We start from the raw sequence: 22,692 nt of genomic DNA, 5'->3' as shown, positions 1-22,692 counted from the left end.
GGCGCCTCGGTTGAGTTTGGTAATATTCTGCAATATTTTTCTGGTCACACTGAGGAAAAGAGCAATTTTTTTTTGGTTTCGAATTACAGTACTTGCTAAAGAGTTTTTATAAAACTATTCGCATTTTTCGCCAAATTCACAACACCACAGGAAAAGGTAATCATTTCCCATCTTGTATTTGCAAACTGTACAACTGAATCCCCATGTATTTGGAGCAGTTTTCAAAGTTTTGGCGGAACCTCCCAAGAGAATACCTCAAAATGGATCATCAGCATCAGCTCTGCCTGAGTTGGAGCCACCACCAGTCGACATTGGCCGGGGTGTTTGAAAATCTGCTGGAGAACGAATCGTTGGCCGATTGCACAGTCGCCGCCGAGGGAAAGTATCACAAGGCCCACAAACTGGTGCTGTCGGCCTTTAGTCCCTACTTTGCGGTGAGTGCAACCCACCCTCCGGATCGAAGAGAATTGCTTTTGATAAAAACCATGCCACACAGGCCCTGCTGCAGGAACAGTACGACAAGCACCCCATCTTTATGTTGAAGGACATCAAGTACCAGGAGCTGCGCGCCCTGATGATCTACATGTACCGCGGGGAGGTGCACATTCCCCAGAGCCAGCTGGCCGATCTCCTCAAAGCCGCCGAATCGCTGCAGATCAAGGGGCTCCAGCAGGATAGTAACCAGGAGGATAACCCGATAGAACGTACACCCGGCAAGCGAAAAGGTTCGTTCGGCGATGGGGAGCGTCGCTCACTTCGCCCCCAAAAAGTCAGCCGTCTCTCGAGAAATGGTAAGAAGTATTCCATATTTCGTGCAATAGAAACTGATCATTGCCCTTCATTGCAGATGGTCCCGTCATTGAAAATGTAGAACTACCGAGCCCCGGCTTGCAAATGGATTCCAAGTCCGAGATGGGCAGTGAAGACTTTGAAAATGAAATGCCCATCCAGCTGAACAAATTCCATGATGAACTCATTGACCAAAATATTCGGCCACAGAAAATTCCCGAAATGGATCCATTCATCGATTTACCCGAAACTTCCAAAGGTGTGGCTGACGAAATCAGGCGACTGAGCGACGCTATTCGGAGAGTTGAGAAAATTGTGAAAGACACGAATCCCAAGATTTTAGCGGGAGTCTCTAAATTGCTTGATAACAATGACAGCTGGCCGGCCAATCCACATTTGCCTGTTGAATCCTTCGAAGAATTGGAAAGCTTGGAAGAGAAAGTTCAAAACAATTTGAATTTCTATATTCCCATTTTCAAGGGATTGCTAGTCCCTGGCGGAGTTGCAATGAACCTACAAAGAATAATCGATGAAAAAATACTTTTCGAAATGAATTTTTCTGGAAAACAAAACAAAAAGGGCCTGAGGAAATACAACAACTTGATACACGCCCTGTACCAAGCCGTGAAAAGGGACAACTATTCGCAAATAGAATTTCAAACGGACATCCGTAGTTCTTTCTCTAAAATCAAGAATAAAATATATAAGAATAAATATGAAGCCAGGAATAGGGCCATGAAAAACTTTCCCTTAGACGACTCGGAACAAAGTTAAGGTCCTGCATATTTATAATCTTTTTGAACTTTCTGACCTTATGTACAAAACCGACACTTATGATACCTAAGTGGCATAAAATAAGACATAGATTCGTTATCATAAGACGAGGTCAGAAAATCTGAAAAATACAACAATTTAATAAAGATAGTATTGGTCCTTTTACATTTGTTTATTCACGGGTGGCACAGAAATCTTTTCCAACCAAAATCCGTATCGTAACAATAAATAAATTCCCAATATTTTCCAGCGGTGGAAAGTCGAGGATTTTTTGTAGGAAAATCCCACCGGATGGCGCCACCCATGACTCTACGAAACCTAATATAAAAATCTCCCAAGGACTTTTTACGGTCTTTGATAAAAATCTATTTAGCTAACAAACATTTAACTGATACGGGTCGGAAAAAAAATATATTTACTTTGGAGACACCATATAAATTGTTGGCAAATATTAAAAGTAACACACAAAACACTAGAAAGTAAAATTTGAATAATGTATTTAACCATAATAAAGGATAACATTATGAAGGCGCAATAATGGGACTTCTTGTGAAGTTGGGAAAATAGTAAAATGTAACATATTTTACACAACATTACCCCTTGCATTGGGAATTTTGTTAGCCAGGGACATTATCTGCAAAAAATCGGTATATTTACGAGATATGTAAAACGGATCAAATAACATGAGGGTGTGTCTGTAATATTGAGGGGAAATGGGGGGTGTTTCATACCTCGACGGGGTTGAATGGTTTGTGTTTGTGCTCGGGGTTCCAGTTCGAGGTTGCAACAGGATATAACACAACATGAAAGGACCAAGAGAACGGCGATGACGAAAATTCGAATCAGTTGAATTTCTGTTCTCATTGACTGCGGTTTATATTGGTTTAAATCGCGGCATACTGTGCGTCGGTGGCTTGCAATTGAATGAAGGAAAAGTATGTTTCAATCAGAAGTCGCGCTGTGCTTTTAATGTGACTGCGAGCATAAACGACGATATGCGATTCAATAAGTGTTTCCACGCCAATACGCATTTACAGTGCTAGTGATTTTTATCCGAAAAATGCAAAAATATGTACGTACGTATTGTTTATCACAAATACGTTCGACGGCTTACCATAATCATATTGTTTTATGAATAAGTGTAAAAGTGATTAAAGGTTGCATAACCCCATGTGGTGAATCAGAAACGGAATATAACAACAAACATCAGTGGAATAAGCTACAAGATACACCTTCAAAAAGGAAACTCCCCCAAACGGGTTACATTTCTTAAATTGCGAAACCATTGCAATGCGGATTATGGGGAACGCAGGGTTCCAAGTTTGGTGTCCTGCGATGGGTTTCAGAATTTCTTGGGAATTTACTTTATTTATTGTTATGAGCTATGAAGATATAACTAAATGTATCCCAAAATGTATTTCTCGCCAGAGGTCACTGTTTTCTCAACAAAGATTTTGATATTTCTAGGAACCAGTTTCTGTATTTTGGTTTCATATTTAAAATATTTTTAATTTCGAATTATTTTAAAGTAGTTGCCCTACGCACCAACACAGTTTTTTACAAGTTCCATATTAAGAAAATATTTATGTTTACAAAAGTTAATAGGAATTATAAATATAATGACGAAGAATAATAGCAAGCCATATTGATTTTTCCTTAATTGCTTTAAGTTTTTCTTTATCCGAAAACGGTTTGAAGAAAGAAAATGGCGCAGGAAAACTATATCTTAGAACCTTTATTTATTTATTTATTTAACCCAAATTACTTTACTTTCTGTAACTTTCATCGGGGTCGTTTTCATCAAAACAATAGGAAGGAATAAATAAAATGCGACCAACTGTTTACAGTCAAATAATTTAAAAGGAGGGGTTAAATTTAGTTTCTCCAGTTTTAAAGAGATTTGATGTTGTTTGTATAATTTGAAAGAAATTATGCTGACTATTTAGTGGTTAGCTTATGGACCTCCTCTTTTGAAACAAGAAAGTGGTTTCTTTTAGATATTTTCGGTTTTGGATAATAGGACACAATTGTTAGGGCTAAGATAGTAACTAGGTGATATTTTGAATTTACACCAAACGATCTGATAGATTTCATTTGAACTCTGGCGGTTACTATTCGATAATCTGCCCGGCCGATAAGTCGATTGTTACTCGATCTCTCGAACCGATCTAATCGATGTTGGCATTTTTGGGGAGAGAATAGCGGGCGGAGTGTTATCGACGATCGTAGTTAATGGTGCATACATGCAGCTGGAAATTTAATTAATGTGAATCCGCGTTTAGTGCTCCAGAATTCGGTGATGAATGAAAAGTCAGCCCGATGAGAGTGATCCCCCGAATTAACGAACAACCAACGAAATCGTCGAGTATTAGTCGTTCCAGCAAAGTTGTTTGCGCAGTGGTCTCGACTTTAAATTATAAAGGTATACACACACACACCTACGTTTGTTTGTATGTTGGCCAAACATTTTTGAAAAGATTCAACTGTGGATTGTGCATTTCTGTATTTTATTCAACCGAAAGCCAAAGTGCTGCCTACACGGAGTTTATCACGGCGATTGCGAGTGTGTGTGTTTATTTACCTTATCGGAAAATTAGGCCCACGGAAAAAGAGACACATGTTATCTGTGTACACCGTTGTACATATGTATGTACGAAGGCATTACATATCTATGTAAATGCTGCACTCCCATATGAAAAAACTGGAGTTTGTGGTCGTAATTGTGACTTTGTGGACTGATTTTCAGAGTGAGAAACCAGACAAGTTAAAAAGGGTTTTTTGAATATTGTGAGAGTTTTCTTCTTAGTAAAAATCACCTACTGATTCACATTTCCTGTGCTGGCTAACCCGTTTTCGACTTCTTTTTCGTATGTACTTGGTCGTATTACTCATAATTACCTACGCGCCGCACCAATTTCGCAACCTTCACATTTTCATGAATCGTTTCGAAATTTCTTCTTCCAACAAGTGGTTCTTCAATCAAGTGATTATGGTGACAATAATTGTTTTTAATGAATCTTTGCAATGAAAATAATTTAAAATTGCCATTCCCGGTTTTAATCAACAATAAGAAAAAGAGAGTTACGGAAAATATTCTAACAACTTCTTTTATAGATTTTATATAAGGAAAGCGAAGCCCTACTTTTCACACTTTTGGTTTGTTAGTTTTCCTTATCTGCCCAAGGTGTCAAGTTAAAGGCTTTGTTATGAGCTTAAACTGTTGAATTTCAAGTTATGGAGAAGTTCCCGTTTCTTATGAGCATTTATTCTTAAAAAGTCTTTCATAAAAAATTATCCATTATGATACTTTAGGTTACAGTTGATAAGGCAGGTCTTACATACTAATAAATCTAGTTACTTTTATAAATATTTTCATTATGTATAGTTAAAGTTCGGGGTAGTATAATCTGAGCTGATTTTGCAAAATAGAATGGGACTAAAAATTTAAATATAACAAGATTTTACAACTTCATACATCCCTTTTAGTTATTATTTATTTTAAATTTTAGTCACTCTTTACTACTCTTAATTGATTTGACTTGGATTTTGTTAGTGCTCAACATAATAAAAAAAAAATTTCTTCAAGTCATAATTCTCAGCCTTTTAAAATAGTTCTATGTGGACATTTTCATTCTCTTTTAACATCCACTAGTTTCTATTTATCCTCAAATAGCAATACCAATTATTATAAATGCGCATCAAACAAGTCAAACTTAAATTTTTTAAATGCTGTAATTAATATTAGAGGTTGAATGCTAAATTGAACAAATATACATGTATGTATATGTATGTGTTACACACAATATTCATAAAAATTACTAAAATGAGCAGAGTATTGATAAGGTGGTCGTGCCCCCAAATGTAGAATCTAGGCCAAATCGATTTACAAAAGCGTACCTTAGATTTTCAACATTTTGGCGACTAAACGCTTTTTATAGTTTTAAAAATAAATATATTAATAATATAATAAATGTAAATAAAATATTCAGACTTGCGAAACTAGGCATATATTATTTCTGTTTAGGTATAAATGTAAATGTTGGTAATTTAATATTTGTTTTTTTAATAACTGTTGAGGTACACATATTCTGAAAAGCAACCGTTTTGTAGATGGAAAAGAAAAGAAGAAAATATCTGATAGAAAATATTTTCAACGGTTTTCAAAATAGGTTTACAAATTATTTTTTTAATCGGTTCGTTTTTTACCAATTGAAAGTTCAATAAAATATTTGTTTTTACTTCTCTATGAAAATGGGTTTTACCTCGATAGCATTTTAAAAATGTCGTGTTTTAAAATATTTATGTTTGCCACATATGAAACTTGTGAATATTAAAAGAAACATCCCGGTACAGTGTAATAAAAATAATAAGTAAATAAAAGTGACAGAAAAAGAGTAATTAGCTGAATGAAATCACTTTTTAAATGTGATATATGTGAGACTGTGAATTTGTGTATTATTTTTAAACATCTTTAAGCCGTTGCTAATATCCAATTATTTCGACTATCAAAAATAAACTCGATACTCCTCTTTAATAGGCGGACTAGGGTTAAAAATTGCACTCACAACCCTTAACATAAAACATAAATTATTTTAAAATTCTGAATCGAATTTAAATAGTTAAATATGAACTCTAAGAAATAATTTCACGATAAGCAAAATTAGAAACTAAATTCAATTTAACAAAATCACAATTGTAGATTATTAATTAATTAAACAAATTGTTTTGTGTAACTTGAAAGACAGTATTATAATTTCGGGCGGAAATGAATCGGGGTCATGCAAACTATAGTCAGCTTATAAAAAAACGGAGGTCTTCAGGCTTTGGGAAATTAAAAAGACAGACTATTTATATTAAAGACGACTGTTGTTGATGGATTGAAAAAATTACGGAGCATTAGAGATTGCAATTTCACCAATCATTTACATAGGTAGAGCAGGCATCAGAGTAAGAATTATTTATTAATCGCAAAATTTCATATCATTTATAACAATAATCTTGCGGAATTAATTTTATGTAGTCTTGACCAGCATAACCAGACGATTTAATTTATAAGTATCCGTCTGTTATTACAAAATTGATGGGATTGGCTTTAGTATTCCTTTAAGTGGACCTAGTCTAACTATTAACAACACTGATGCGTAACTTTTATTAGATTGAATCGTATCATAAAACAATATTATTTGGTAATTTCTTATTAGTATTCCTTTGATTAACATATTTTTAATTATTTTTTGTTTACCTTGCAGGATATTATGTGAAATAAGTGCAGTATATGTTTACTATGAAGATTAAAAAATATGTAACTCCTGTAAAAAGAAAAGCTTTCAACATATTCCAATGGATTTCACTACTGTGTAGTCTATGTCTAATCCCAACTGTACAAAGCAAGCCCGATGAAAAGCACACAGCGTCCCTCGAATATAGACTAGAGAACCAATTGGAGAATCTATATCGGTTTAGCCATAATGTATATAATGTTACCATACCAGAAAACAGTCTGGGGAAGACTTACGCTAAGGGAGTATTGCATGAAAGACTGGCCGGCATGAGAGTTGGCTTGAACTCAGAAGTTAAGTATAGGATAATAAGTGGCGATAAGGAGAAGCTCTTTAAAGCTGAGGAGAAACTGGTCGGAGACTTTGCCTTCTTAGCCATTCGAACTCGAACGAATAACGTTGTGCTAAACAGAGAGAAAACTGAGGAATACGTAATAAGAGTAAAAGCACATGTACATTTGCACGACAGAAATATATCAAGCTATGAAACGGAGGCGAATATTCACATTAAAGTACTGGATCGCAACGACTTGAGTCCGCTATTTTACCCGACCCAGTACACCGTAGTTATTCCGGAGGACACTCCAAAATATCAAAGTATTCTAAAGGTGACAGCAGACGATGCTGATCTTGGCATCAATGGGGAAATATACTACAGTCTTCTGATGGACAGCGAGTACTTTGCCATCCACCCAACCACAGGTGAAATAACCCTGCTGCAGCAGCTTCAATATGCGGAGAACTCGCACTTTGAGCTCACGGTATTGGCCTACGATCGGGGATCCTGGGTGAACCACCAGAACCACCAGGCGAGCAAGGCCAAGGTCAGCATTTCGGTGAAACAGGTTAACTTTTACGCTCCGGAGATTTTCACAAGAACCTTTTCGAGCGTGACGCCAACTTCAAATCCTTTGATCTACGGAATTGTGCGGGTGAACGACAAGGACACTGGTATCAATGGTAACATCGGACGGTTGGAAATAGTCGACGGCAATCCAGATGGCACGTTTCTTCTGAAGGCGGCAGAGACCAAAGACGAGTACTATATTGAATTGAATCAGTTCGCTCACCTAAATCAACAACATTTCATTTACAACTTAACACTACGAGCAGAGGACCTAGGAACTCCCCGCAGATTCGCCTATAAATCCGTTCCGATACAAATAAAGCCGGAGAGCAAAAATGTACCCATATTCACGCAGGAGATTTACGAAGTCTCCATTCCAGAGACCGCTCCCATTAACATGCCGGTGATAAGGCTGAAAGTGAGCGATCCAGATTTGGGTAAAAATGCACTGGTCTACTTGGAAATAGTCGGTGGCAACGAGGGCGACGAGTTCCGCATTAATCCCGATTCCGGAATGTTGTACACAGCCAAGCAGCTCGATGCTGAAAAGAAATCTAGTTACACCCTCACAGTTTCCGCCATTGATCAGGCAAACGTAGGATCCCGAAAACAATCTTCGGCCAAGGTGAAAATAAGCGTGCAGGATATGAATGACAATGATCCCATTTTCGAGAATGTAAACAAAATGATAAGTATCAACGAAAACAACTTGGCCGGCTCGTTCGTGGTGAAACTTACAGCCAAAGACAGGGATTCCGGTGAGAATTCTTACATATCGTATAGTATTGCCAATCTGAATACGGTACCCTTCGAAATCGATCACTTCAGCGGCATAGTTAAGACCACATCTCTGATTGACTACGAGACAATGAAGCGGAACTATGAGCTCATAATACGTGCCTCGGATTGGGGACTGCCGTACCGAAGGCAGACAGAGATTAAACTGTCCATCGATGTCAAGGATATTAACGATAACAGACCGCAATTTGAACGGGTTAACTGCTATGGTAAGGTGACCAAATCCGCACCGATGGGCACTGAAGTTTTCGTTACCTCAGCCATTGATTTCGATGCTGGCGACATTATTTCGTATCGGTTGAGCGATGGCAACGAGGACGGTTGCTTTAACCTGGACCCCACATCCGGTTCCCTGTCTATTTCCTGTGATCTGAAGAAGGCCTCTCTAACAACTCGAATTCTCAAGGTTTCTGCCACGGATGGTACCCATTTCTCGGACGATTTGATCATCAATGTACATCTAATGCCCGAGGACTTGGGTGGAGATGCCGGTATTCTGCACGGTTATGGATCTTTTGAGTGCCGCGAAACCGGAGTCGCCAGGAGGTTGGCGGAAACATTGGCGTTGGCCGAAAAGAACAACGTAAAGAGTGTGTCGCCATCCGTTTTTAGTGATTTATCCCTGACGCCCAGTCGATATGGCCAGAATGTGCATAGACCCGAGTTCCTGAACTTCCCACAGGAGCTGTTCATCAATGAGAGCGTCCAATTGGGCGAAACAGTTGCGTGGATAGAGGCCAAGGATAGGGATTTGGGCTACAATGGAAAGTTGGTGTTCGCCATTTCCGACGGCGACTACGATTCGGTTTTTCGAATTGATCCCGACCGCGGCGAACTGCAGATAATTGGGTATTTGGATAGGGAACGCCAAAGCGAGTATGTCTTGAATATTACGGTCTACGATCTGGGTAACCCAACCAAATCGACTTCGAAAATGCTGCCCATAACAATCCTCGATGTGAACGACAATCGACCTGTTATCCAGAAGACATTGGCCACATTCCGACTGACCGAAAGTGCCCGGATAGGAACTGTGGTGCACTGCGTTCATGCCACGGATGCGGATTCGGGAATCAATGCTCAGGTTACCTACGCCTTATCGGTTGAGTGCAGTGACTTTACGGTTAACGAGACTACGGGCTGCATTCGGCTAAACAAACCGCTGGATCGCGAGAAACAGGATAACTATGCTCTTCACATATCGGCAAAGGATGGCGGTAATCCTGTGCTATCCTCGGAGGCTCTGGTCTACGTACTCGTCGACGATGTCAACGACAATGCCCCGGTTTTCGGAGTTCAGGAGTACATATTTAAAGTGCGCGAAGATCTGCCACGTGGAACAGTTTTGGCCGTTATCGAAGCGGTGGACGAAGATATTGGCCCCAATGCAGAGATCCTTTTCTCCCTCAAGGAGGAGACCCAGGATGAGGAGCTGTTCAAGATCGACAAGCACACTGGCGCAATACGCACGCAAGGTTATCTGGACTACGAGAACAAGCAAGTGCATAACCTTATTGTCAGCGCCATCGATGGCGGAGATCCCTCGCTAACATCGGATATGCCCATTGTAATAATGATCATTGATGTCAACGAGAACCGATTTGCTCCCGAGTTCGAAGACTTTGTGTACGAGGGGAAAATAAGGGAGAACAAGCCCAAGGGGACGTTTGTTATGAATGTCACTGCCCGGGATATGGACACGGTTGACCTGAACTCAAAAATCACGTACTCCATCACAGGTGGCGATGGGCTTGGAATTTTTTCGGTCAACGACCAAGGTTTGTATTGGCTTTGGCCGACCAGCTTTGAATGGATTAATGTCAATGTGTATCGCAGGTTCAATAACTTCCTTGTCGCAACTCGACGCCGAGACGAAAAACTTTTACTGGCTCACCCTGTGCGCTCAAGATTGTGCCATAGTTCCGCTCAGCAACTGTGTGGAAGTAAGTAGATATTTATTCTAACCCCTTTTAAAAATTATTAATAAATGCATTCAATTATTAGGTTTACATCGAAGTCGAAAACGAAAATGATAACATTCCCCTGACGGACAAGCCGGTGTACTATGTTAATGTTACGGAAGCAAGTGCTGAAAACGTTGAGATCATTACCCTGAATGCAGTAGATCCGGATATAGATCCCACACAGTCTATTACGTATAATATCGTTTCCGGAAATCTGGTCGGCTACTTTGAAATTGATTCAAAAACAGGTATTACATTTATAAATTCAAAGTTTCATTTCTTTTAAATATAATTTATGCATTCTAAGGAGTAATCACAACCACTGAACGCAAACTGGATAGAGAAAATCAAGCAGAACATATTTTGGAGGTAATGGAATATGAAATAAATAATAATAAATATTATTTATTAACTCGAGCTGATTTTTTCAGGTGGCTATATCAGATAATGGATCGCCAGTGCTATCGTCTACTTCACGAATTGTCGTGTCGGTCCTAGATATTAACGATAATAGCCCAGAGTTTGACCAACGGGTTTACAAAGTGCAAGTTCCGTCTTCAGCCACAGTCAATCAATCTATTTTTCAGGTAAGTTAAATTTTTCAAATACATAAACTACAAATACAAATAATATTTTTTCAAATAAACTACTATTTTTTATTTTTATTACCCTACAGGTTCATGCAATCGACAGCGACAGTGGGGAAAATGGTCGAATTACCTATTCAATCAAGTCCGGAAAGGGTAAAAACAAATTTCGCATTGATAGTCAAAGGGGCCACATACTTATAGCAAAACCGTTGGAATCCGATAATGAATTTGAAATTCACATCAAGGCTGAGGACAACGGGATTCCTAAGAAAAGTCAAACTGCTAGAGTTAATATAGTTGTAGTTCCTGTTAACCCCAATTCGCACAGTGCACCGTTGATAGTGAAAAAGACATCGGATAATGTCGTTGATCTGACGGAGAACGACAAGCCAGGATTTTTGGTCACTCAAATTTTGGCCGTCGATGATGACAACGACCAGCTGTGGTACAATATTTCCAGTAAGTTGATAAAAAAAGAAAATTTTTGCATATTTTTTAACATATTCTACTTATTTCTCTAGATGGCAATGAAGAAAACACCTTTTATATTGGCCAGGATAATGGAAACATTTTGCTTTCAAAGTACTTGGACTACGAAATTAAAAAGTCGCATAATCTGACCATAAGCGTAACTGATGGCACATTTACCTCGTTTACCAATCTCTTGGTTCAAGTGATCGATATTAATGATAACCCTCCGCAATTCCCCAAAGATGTCTATCATGTCAATATATCCGAGAATATTGAAGAGGAATCCGTTATAATGCAACTTCATGCCACTGACAGAGATGAGGACAAGAAGCTATTCTATCATCTACACGCTACTCAGGATCCGTCGTCCCTGGCTTTGTTTCGAATCGATTCTATTAGTGGAAATGTTATTGTAACCCAGAGATTGGATTTCGAAAAGACGGCGCAGCATATACTAATAGTTTTTGTTAAGGATCAAGGAGCGCCTGGAAAAAGGAACTATGCCAAGATCATTGTAAATGTGCACGACCACAATGACCATCATCCGGAATTTACAGCGAAAATTATTCAAAGTAAGGTACCCGAAAGCGCAGCTATTGGCTCTAAGTTGGCCGAAGTGCGGGCCATAGATCGAGACAGTGGTCATAATGCCGAGATTCAGTACTCGATCATCACGGGCAACGTGGGTAGTGTGTTTGAGATCGACCCGACTTTTGGTATTATCACTTTGGCTGGCAGCTTGAATATCAACAAGATCCAAGAGTACATGCTTCAAGTGAAGGCAGTTGACCTGGGCAACCCTCCGCTGTCCTCGCAGATTCCGGTACACATCATTGTTACCATGTCGGAAAACGATCCACCAAAGTTCTCAACGAACAACATTGCCATCGAAATATTCGAAAACCTGGGCATTGGAACGTTTGTCACTCAAGTCACCGCGCGTTCTTCGTCATCTATATTCTTCAATATTATTTCCGGAAACTTAAACGAAAGCTTTCGCATAAACCCCTCCACTGGAGTTATTGTTATAAATGGAAATATCGATTACGAAATAATCAAGTGAGCTATACAAGTTACAATATTTAGTAAAATGTAAGTACTAAAAAATATTTGTATTCCTCTCTCTAGGGTATTCAATCTTACGGTTAAAGGAACCAATATGGCAGCCGAGTCATCCTGCCAGAATATAATTATACATATCCTAGATGCTAACGATAATATTCCGTATTTCGTTCAAAATGAATATGTTGGAGCATTATCTGAATCAGCTGCAATTGGATCGTACGTACTGGAAGTACACGATTCATCCAAAGAGTATGTATCTGTATTTGCACTTAAATAATGTTAATAATATTATGTCACTTTGTGCTTTAGTCATTTAACTTTACAAGTAAAGGATGCTGATGTTGGGGTCAACGGAATGGTTGAATACCACATAAACGATGATCTGGCTAAGAATGTTTTTAAAATAGATTCGACAACTGGAGCTATTGAACTGTTACGACACTTGGACTATGAAACAAACGCTGGCTATACTTTCGACGTTACGGTAAATAGGAATTACATATAAGAAATTGAATATTTTGTTATTTAATTATTTATTTTATGGCTCTAGGTTAGTGATATGGGAAAACCCAAACTACATTCCACTACAACAGCACACGTGACAATTCGTGTGATTAATGTTAACGATTGTCCTCCAGTATTTAACGAACGAGAACTCAATGTAACATTGTTCCTTCCCACTTTTGAGAACGTGTTTGTTGCACAAATTAATGCCAAGGATGCTGATAACGATACTCTAAGGTTTGACATTGTGGATGGAAACACGAACGAGTGTTTCCAAATTGATAAATACTCCGGCATTATAACAACAAGGTAAAGTTAGCCTCTATATTACCCTGCAAAACAATCCATTATAAATCATGTTATATTTTTACAGGAATTTCGAAATATTAAATAATGAAAATGACCAAGACTACACCTTGCACATCCGTGCCTCCGACGGAATATTCTCTGCAATTTTGATAGTAAAGATTAAGGTTCTGTCAGCCACCGACTCAAATTTTGCATTCCAACGGGAATCGTACAGATTTTCTGCAATTGAAAATAACACAAAGGTTGCTACCGTTGGACTGGTAAATGTGGTTGGAAACTCGCTGAACGAAAATGTTGAGTATCGCATCTTAAATCCAACCAAATTGTTCGATATTGGTATCAGTTCGGGAGCCCTAAAAACCACAGGAGTCATTTTCGATCGCGAGGTACAGGATTTGTACAGATTGTTTGTGGAAGCAAAGTCAGTATTATTCGACGGAATGAATTCGAATGTGCGCAGGGCAGTTACGTCTGTATATATATCTGTCTTGGATGTGAACGATAACTGCCCTTTGTTTGTCAATATGCCCTATTATGCGACGGTCTCAATTGACGATCCCAGGGGAACGATTATAATGCAAGTAAAGGCCGTTGACTTGGATAGTGGAGAAAATGGTGAAGTTCGGTACGAGCTAAAAAAGGGAAATGGTGAGTTGTTTAAATTGGACCGCAAAACTGGAGAGTTATCCATAAAGCAGCATGTGGAAGGACATAACCGACACTATGAGCTAACAGTTGCTGCCTATGATGGCGCCATAACTCCTTGTTCTTCCGAGGCTCCTCTTCAAGTTAAGGTGGGTTTTCATAGCAATTAATTAATAGCTGTTTAATAACAAGTTGCATGTCTTATTTTCAGGTGATTGATCGTTCGATGCCCGTTTTCGAAAAACAGTTTTACACTGTAAGCGTCAAAGAAGACGTGGAAATGTACTCGGCTCTTTCGGTATCCATTGAAGCCGAAAGTCCCTTGGGCAGGAGTTTAATTTACACAATATCTTCAGACAGTCAATCGTTTGAAATTGATTACAACACAGGTGCTTTCATTTTTATTTGTTTATCCCAATGGAATAAAAATAATTTACAATATTCATTTTACAGGATCAATTTTTGTTGTAAATGAACTGGACTACGAGCAAATGAGTTCCCATGATGTTTCCATTCGAGCAACAGATAGTTTATCTGGAGTTTATGCAGAAGTCGTTCTGTCCGTTTCCATTATCGATGTCAATGACTGCTATCCAGAGATTGAAAGTGATATCTACAACATAACCATTCCGGAAAATTCTTCTTTTGGCACACAAATTTTAAAGATTAATGCAACTGATAAAGACTCTGGGGCGAATGCCAAACTGTCCTATTACATTGAGTCCATAAACGGGCAAAACAATTCGGAACTCTTTTACATAGATGTCACAGATGGAAATCTGTATTTAAAAACCCCTTTAGACTATGAGCAGATTAAATACCATCATATTGTTGTTAATGTAAAGGACCATGGATCGCCATCTTTGAGTTCCCGATCGAATGTATTTATAACAGGTAATATTTTTTTAAGATTTTTCTTTCACTAATCAAATAATTTATTTATCTCTGTACTTAAATTTTATTATTCAGTTAAAGACTTGAATGATAACCCTCCATGCTTTGTTGAGCCTTCCTACTTCACAAAATTGTCAGTCGCTGCTGTTCGTGGACAGTTCGTTGCTCTACCAAAGGCCTACGATAAGGATATTTCTGATACAGATTTGCTGGAGTATAAAATTGTTTACGGAAATGAATTGCAAACCTATAACATTGATAAACTAACAGGAGTGATATCCCTTCAAAACATGTTAAATTTCACTGATAAAAGTAGCACAGTTTTGAATATTTCTGTTTCTGATGGAGTGCATACTGCATATGCCCGTTTGAAAATATCCTTACTCCCAGAAAACGTTTACAGTCCACAGTTCGATAAAAGTAACTATGAAGCTAAAATTCCAGAAAATTTGCTGCATGGTCATAATATAATTACGGTATGTTTAAGTATAAAACTAAAGGCCTTGGCTAAAAGGACTTTGTAATTCTAGGTAAAAGCAACGGATGGAGATTTTGGCACATACTCGAGTCTTTATTATGAAATAGTTTCCGAGGAAATGAAAAAGTACTTTCTCGTCGACCGATCGACGGGTGTTATAACCTCTAAAGTAACCTTTGACCGCGAAAAAAAGGATGAGTACGTGGTGCTGTTGAAGGTGTCCGATGGTGGCGGTAAATTCGGATTCGCATCCCTTAAAGTTTTGGTAGTTGACGTGAACGATAATGTTCCTTACTTCCTGTTGAAAGAATACAAGATTGTTGTAAGCTCAACAACAGAAGCGAACATAACTATTTTAACGGTAAGGGCTTAAATTTAAGGTTTATCACTTAAAAACTTTAGACTAAAAATAACAAATATAAACTTTACGTTTTGTAGGTCAAAGCCAAGGATGACGATATTAATGAGAACGGATCCGTGTACTATCAAATTGTTGAAAAGTCTAACGAGAAGGCATCAAAGGATGTGATTGATATTAACGAGATCACTGGAGATATTGTACTCAAACAAGATGCCGGAACCTATGGCGTGGGCTCCTATCAATTTTTTGTACGTGCTTCTGATCGCGGCGAACCTAAATTCCATTCGGAAGTTCCAGTTTCGATCAAAATCATTGAAACAGATGCAAGCATTCCCGTTTTTGAAAAACCTTCAATACTACTCAAGATCATTGAGTCAACATCACCGGGAACCGTGCTTACAAAGCTGCACATGATTGGAAACTTTACGTTCAAGTTCTCAATAGCAGCAGATCAGGACCATTTCATGATATCCGACAGTGGCGAACTGATCCTTCAGCAAACGTTGGACAGGGAGCAGCAGGAGTCGCACAATCTGATTGTTGTGGCGGAAACTTCTACGGTACCGGTTCTTTTCGCCTATGCTGATGTTGTAATTGAAGTGAGGGACGAAAACGATAACTATCCCAAGTTCGACAATACCTTCTACAGTGCCAGTGTTGCGGAGAACAGCGAAAAGGTCATCTCGTTGGTAAAGGTTTCAGCCACCGACGCTGACACAGGGCCAAATGGAGATATTCGATACTATCTAGAGAGTGATACCGAAAACATCCAAAACATCTTTGACATTGACATTTACTCCGGCTGGATCACCTTGCTAACCTCGTTGGATAGAGAAGTTCAATCTGAATATAATTTCAAAGTAATTGCTGCCGACAATGGCCACCCAAAACATGATGCAAAAGTACCTGTAACTATTAAAATTGTAGACTATAATGATAACGCACCAGCATTTAAGTTACCTATCGAAAGAATTTCCGTGTTCGAGAATGCACTGCCTGGTACTGTTTTAATCAACTTACTGCTAATTGATCCGGACATCGAAAAACAGGAAATGGACTTCTTCATCGTCTCGGGAGACAAACAAGCCCAGTTCCAGGTCGGTAAAAGCGGAGAGCTGTTTATCGCCAAGCCATTGGATCGCGAACAAATCATGTTCTACAACCTAAGCATAATTGCAACCGATGGAAAATTCACTGCCAAAGCCAACGTTGAAATAGACGTAAAAGACATAAACGACAATACGCCTTACTGCCTAAAACCCCGCTATCATATCTCTACTAACGAATCGATCTCTATTGGAACCACACTAGTCGAAGTCAGGGCTGTGGATTTCGATTTACAAAGCAAACTTCGCTTCTATCTATCTGGCAAAGGTGCCGACGACTTTGCAATTGGAAAGGAGAGTGGGATCTTGAAGGTGGCGAACGCACTGGATCGGGAAACCACTCCAAAGTACAAGTTGGTGGCACATGTTCAGGATGGCAAGGACTTTACCCAAGAATGCTTCTCCGAAATCATCATCACAGTCAACGACATAAATGACAATATTCCCGTATTCTCAATGGCTCAATACAGAGTGAGCGTACCCGAGGATGCCCAATTAAATACTTTGATCACGAAAGTACATGCAATGGATAAAGATTTTGGGGTCAACAGGCAAATCAAGTACTCCTTAATGGGCGAAAACCATGACTATTTTAAAATCTCTAAGTCGACTGGTATTATAAGACTGGAGAAAAATCTCGACCGTGAAACCATTTCGCTATTTAACCTAACGGTCAAAGCGGAGGATTACGGGGCTCCAAAATTGCATTCCATTGCCACAGTGGCAGTAAACATATTGGACATCAATGACAATCCGCCGGAATTTAGTATGCGACAATATTCCTGCAAAATTCTAGAAAACGCCACTTACGGCACCGAAGTCTGTAAGGTCTATGCCGCTTCGATTGATATTGGCGTAAATGCGGATATTCACTACTTCATAATGAGTGGCAACGAACAGGGAAAATTCAAAATGGATTCCATGACTGGCGACTTGGTGTTGAATGCCACCTTGGATTATGAAATGTCCAAGTTTTACTTCCTGACTATTCAAGCCATCGACGGAGGCACTCCGCCACTCAGCAACAACGCCTATGTGAACGTATCTATTTTGGACATTAATGACAACAGCCCCAAGTTTTTGCAAAACTTGTACCGCATAAATGTTAATGAGGATATTTTCGTGGGCTCCAGGATTCTCGATGTCAAGGCCACAGATGAGGACTCTGATATAAATGGGCTGGTAACTTACAACATTGAAAGGGGTGACAACATAGGCCAGTTCTCAATAGATCAGAAAAACGGAACGATCTGCGTATCGAGGCCCTTGGATCGTGAGACTATTTCGCACTATAACCTGGAAATTCAAGCCTGCGATCAGGGAGTTCCCCAGCGTTGCAACAGTGTTCCAATAAATATAAATATATTGGACACAAACGACAATGCGCCCATCTTTTCCAGCGCCAATTATAGCATTGTTCTACAGGAAAACCGACCTCTGGGCTATGTATTCCTGACCTTTAAAATATCAGACGCAGACGAATCGCCCAACACCACGCCATATACATTCGATATTAGGTCTGGAAACGAGGGCGGACTCTTCCGGCTGGAGCAGGATGGTTCTCTGAGCACTGCCGCGCGATTTAATCACAACCTTCAGGATGAGTTCGTGATTCAGGTTCGAGTGTTCGACAATGGCACACCGCCATTATACTCCGATGCCTGGGTTATTGTGAAAATAATTGAGGAAAGTCAATACCCGCCAATTGTCACTCCCCTGGAGGTTACAATCAATTCATTCGAGGACGATTTCTCGGGAGCATTTATTGGAAAGGTTCATGCCTCCGATCAGGACAAGTACGATGAACTGACCTTCGGTTTGGTGTCTGGACCCGAAGACATGTATCAGAGCTCGAAGCTGTTCAACGTTTCCAACAAAACTGGCAAGATCTACGCGATATCCAACCTTGACATTGGTCTATATAAGCTTAATGTCTCGGTTTCGGATGGAAAATTCCACGTCTTCTCGATTGTCAAGATCAATGTTGAGCTGGTAACCAATGACATGCTCAAAGAATCGGTTGTTATTCAGTTTAGCAGGATTACGGCCTCTGAATTTCTGCTCAGTCACAGGAAGACCTTCATGCGCTCCATTCGCAATATCATGCGATGTCGCCAAAAGGATGTAATTCTAATCACCCTTCAAGCGGAGGAACCAAAGCATTCAGTAGCCACTCGACATGCAAGATCATTGGAGTCTAATTTAAACGTAGTCTTTGCAGTGCGAAAGCAACAAATAATACCCGATTCCGATGAGTTCTTCACCAGTGACGAAATTCGACAAACGCTGATTGACAAAAAGAACGAGATCGAAAACGAAACCAACTTGGTTGTGGAGGATGTACTGCCGTCAGCCTGTCAGAGCAACGAAAATGCCTGTGTTCACGGGGAATGCAAACAGGTTTTAAGGATCCTGAAGAACAACGTGACCACCACGTTCACGGATGTGATAAGCTTTGCGGCTCCTTCGTTTAACCAGGTGAACAGGTGTGTCTGCAGGCCAGGCTTCGATGGAAAGAACTGCAATGAGACGGTGAATGCCTGCTCCACGGAACCGTGTTCCCCGCAGAGGATCTGCATGCCATCCGGATCGGTTTTGGGCTACCAATGTGTCTGCCCCAAGGGATTTTCGGGAACCTACTGCGAACGGAAGTCCTCGAAGTGCACCAATGAATCCTGTGATATGGGGTTATTTACTGCAGTTTCATTCGGCGGAAAGAGCTATGCCCACTATAAGATCAACAAAATCAAGGCCAAGTTTACGCTGGAAAACGAATTTTCCTACTCCCTGCAGATAAGAACAGTGCAGCAAACTGGCACCCTGCTGTATGCCAGTGGCAAGGTGGACTACAATATCCTGGAGATCATAAACGGAGCTGTTCAGTATAGATTCGATTTGGGTTCGGGCGAGGGCGTCATCAGTGTGTCGAGCATCAACATCTCCGACGGCGAGTGGCATCTCATCAGCCTGGAGCGATCCCTCAACAGTGCCAAGGTGATGGTGGACAACAAACACGTTTCGCATGGCAGTGCGCCCGGTGTCAATGGGATATTGAACATCCAGTCGAATGACATCTTTGTGGGCGCCGAAGTGCGTCCCCATCCGTCGATAATCGGCTACGAGGACATTCAGCGCGGGTTCATTGGCTGCATGGCCAACATAAAAATAGCCAAGGAGTCGCTGCCATTGTACATTTCCGGCGGCAGTACCATTGCGGCCCTGAAAAGGTTCACGAACGTCGAGTTCAAGTGCGATCCGTCGAATGTGCTGGTGCGTCTGGGTATCTGCGGTTCGCAGCCGTGTGCCAATAGTGGAATCTGCAAGGAACTCGACTCGGATGTCTTTGAATGCGCCTGCCAGCCGCGATACTCGGGCAAACACTGCGAAATCGATCTGGATCCCTGCTCGTCGGGACCCTGCCTGTTCGGCGGAAGGTGCGACTATCACGGGCCCAACAACTACAGCTGCACGTGCCCCATCCACTTGTCCGGTCGGAGGTGTGAGTACGGCAAGTTCTGCACTCCGAATCCGTGCAAGAACGGAGGCATTTGCGAGGAGGGCGACGGAATATCGCACTGCATGTGCCGCGGCTACACAGGACCCACTTGCGAGATCGATGTGGACGAGTGCGAGAACCAGCCGTGCGGCAATGGAGCGACCTGCATCAACGAACCCGGCAGCTTCAGGTGCATCTGTCCCTCGTATCTCACGGGAGCCAGCTGCGGAGATCCCCTGTACTCGAATTCGATTTCCACAAAGCTGAAGAACTTTTCCCTAGAGCACATAAGCGGAATCATATCGGGCGTAGCCGTGGTGCTGGTGATCATCAGTTGCGTTCTGTGCTGCGTGGTAATTCGAAGGAATACCTCCTCGAAGCGAAGGAACCGACTGGAAAAGGACAAGAACAAGCCGTCGTACAAGGAGGCGAACCTGAACTCGCTGGTCGACAAGGACAATTACTGCAAGCCGAACGTAAAGTTGAGCAACTTGGAGGTGAACCAGCGACCCATTAGCTACACTGCCGCCCCAAATGATAACCTGTTCCTGAGCAATCGGAATTTCGTAAATAATTTGGACATTTTACGGAGCTACGGTTCGGCTGGCGATGAACTGGAGAATGTGCCATTCGAGTACCAGAAGGTGAATCGAAATAAACAGCACGTGAACATCAACTCCTGCCATGCCGCCGATGCCGATAATGCCTACAAACAAGAGTGGTGCGAGCAAATGCATTTAAGAACATTCAGCGAGAACAAACTGAACAATGGTATAGGGTTTATTTATTTAATTGTTGAAAAAAAATTAAAAATTTGCCTTTCAGAACTTAAACGTGATTTCGGACCGTCTGTGAGTCGCTTTTCAACCGGGAAGCTAATCCAAGTTGAAATGCCAAATGTGTGCCACTCTTCCAGTGCGAACTTTGTTGATTATTCAGCTCTTGCCAACGGTCAATATCATTGGGACTGTTCCGACTGGGTTCGCAAAAGCCATAATCCCTTGCCAGATATAACCGAAGTTCCTGGAGCAGAAATAGCCGACTCATCGAGCTTGCATAGCAACGATAGCAACGAGTCCAAGTCGAAGAAGGCGTTCTTCGTCCACCGTAAGTGTGTCTCATTGTGAATTTTATTTCAATATAATTTAAACTACAATCAATAGGAGAAGACGGAGATGTTGATCCCACAAGGGATATAGCTGCACTCAATGAGGATATCGGATCGGAGTATTTGGATTCGGAGGCGGAGAGCTGTTTGGAGCCGTTTATGTTGCCGAGATCAAGTAATCAGCCACTTTCAAGACTGAGTTCTTTTAATAATATCGAGAATGAAGACTATAAATCAAATACAGGTAAAGAAATTTATTCTAAGGGATATGTATATTTTTTAAGCCCATTTCTGTCTTTAAAAATGTTACCAAACAATTGTTTTTGTTTATGTAATTACTCTCAATTTAAAGTGATCAGATTTTACTTATTGGGTGTTACAAAATTCTTTTTAATTTAATAATTTATTTCATACATCTATTTAACAGCTTTAAACTTTCTAACACTATATTAATATCTATGTATACTAATCTATTTAACTATTTTATTTCACGCAATCAGTGCCTTTACCGTCGAAAGTTAGTCATTCGTGTAAGTTTTTGATTCAGTGACGAATTTTTACATGTTCTGAAGATAAGATACATTTTGAGTTCTTCATTACTTAAACATTAACCAGCGCTTTTTTTATTAAACAATATATTTCTATAGGACTATTTTAAAAATGCTCCTTCGTTTATAGTTTACAATATAATAAATATAATTAATTTAAAACTTTATTTAATAAGAAAATGATTAACGAAACTCATTTGATTTAATCCACAGGCAAAGTATATTTAAGACATCCTGATTCGTATTTACCCACGATGCATTTTCCAAGTGAGACGGACGGAGAAAGCTCCATGACCGAGGGGCCGATTTCAAGGAAGGAAATGAAAACCAGAAGGACGATAAGTGGTAAGCACAGGAAATAGATTTTCGCATTTTACAAATACGTAAATCAACATTTTTTTGGCAGAAAATTCAGAGGAGGCATACCTATTTCCATGCGCTGTCGGAGAAATTGGCTCCAACAGCAATATTTCGGTTCGACTGTGTGAAATTGAAGATTCTGAGTTGGAGGAGTTTTTACCACAACAACAACAAACAAACAATTAAATGACATGCTAAATATATAAGAACTACATTTTACACAAATTATTTGATTTCGTTAGATACTATTTTCCATAGGAAAAACTTTGGTTATATATTTTCAATAAAAAATACATAAATATAGTC

The 22,692-nt window shown here is 40.0% G+C and overlaps 2 protein-coding genes across 4 annotated transcripts; both read left to right on the top strand.

Annotated features, from left to right (window-relative positions):
- Window positions 1-20: 20 nt before the first annotated feature.
- LOC108060784 (uncharacterized) lies at window positions 21-1,713 on the top strand. Its single transcript, XM_017146644.3, has 4 exons — window positions 21-156; window positions 219-434; window positions 497-791; window positions 848-1,713. The coding sequence occupies exons 2-4, from the start codon at window positions 261-263 to the stop codon at window positions 1,561-1,563; spliced, it is 1,185 nt and encodes a 394-aa protein (XP_017002133.2). The 5' UTR covers window positions 21-156; window positions 219-260; the 3' UTR covers window positions 1,564-1,713.
- A 2,059-nt stretch (window positions 1,714-3,772) lies between these two features.
- kug (FAT atypical cadherin kugelei) lies at window positions 3,773-22,689 on the top strand. Of its 3 annotated transcripts, none has more exons than XM_070215247.1 (21): window positions 3,773-3,985; window positions 6,813-10,265; window positions 10,324-10,430; window positions 10,492-10,699; window positions 10,759-10,820; window positions 10,883-11,038; window positions 11,128-11,500; window positions 11,563-12,571; window positions 12,641-12,826; window positions 12,887-13,061; window positions 13,128-13,390; window positions 13,455-14,184; window positions 14,247-14,424; window positions 14,489-14,929; window positions 15,005-15,405; window positions 15,460-15,768; window positions 15,846-21,141; window positions 21,196-21,477; window positions 21,540-21,722; window positions 22,240-22,371; window positions 22,433-22,689. In XM_070215247.1, exons 2-21 carry the CDS (start codon window positions 6,839-6,841, stop codon window positions 22,570-22,572), a joined length of 14,058 nt encoding a protein of 4,685 aa, XP_070071348.1. In that variant the 5' UTR covers window positions 3,773-3,985; window positions 6,813-6,838; the 3' UTR covers window positions 22,573-22,689. The 3 variants fall into 3 exon arrangements, with proteins under 3 accessions (XP_070071348.1, XP_070071346.1, XP_070071347.1); XM_070215245.1 differs by having other exon boundaries at window positions 21,534-21,722; XM_070215246.1 differs by lacking the exon at window positions 3,773-3,985 and adding an exon at window positions 4,536-4,555 and having other exon boundaries at window positions 21,534-21,722.
- The last annotated feature ends 3 nt before the right edge of the window (window positions 22,690-22,692 follow it).

This window comes from Drosophila takahashii, chromosome 3L (genome assembly GCF_030179915.1).
Source record: "Drosophila takahashii strain IR98-3 E-12201 chromosome 3L, DtakHiC1v2, whole genome shotgun sequence".
NCBI classification, from domain to species: domain Eukaryota; kingdom Metazoa; phylum Arthropoda; class Insecta; order Diptera; family Drosophilidae; genus Drosophila; species Drosophila takahashii.
This window is presented reverse-complemented; position numbering and strand designations above follow the sequence as displayed.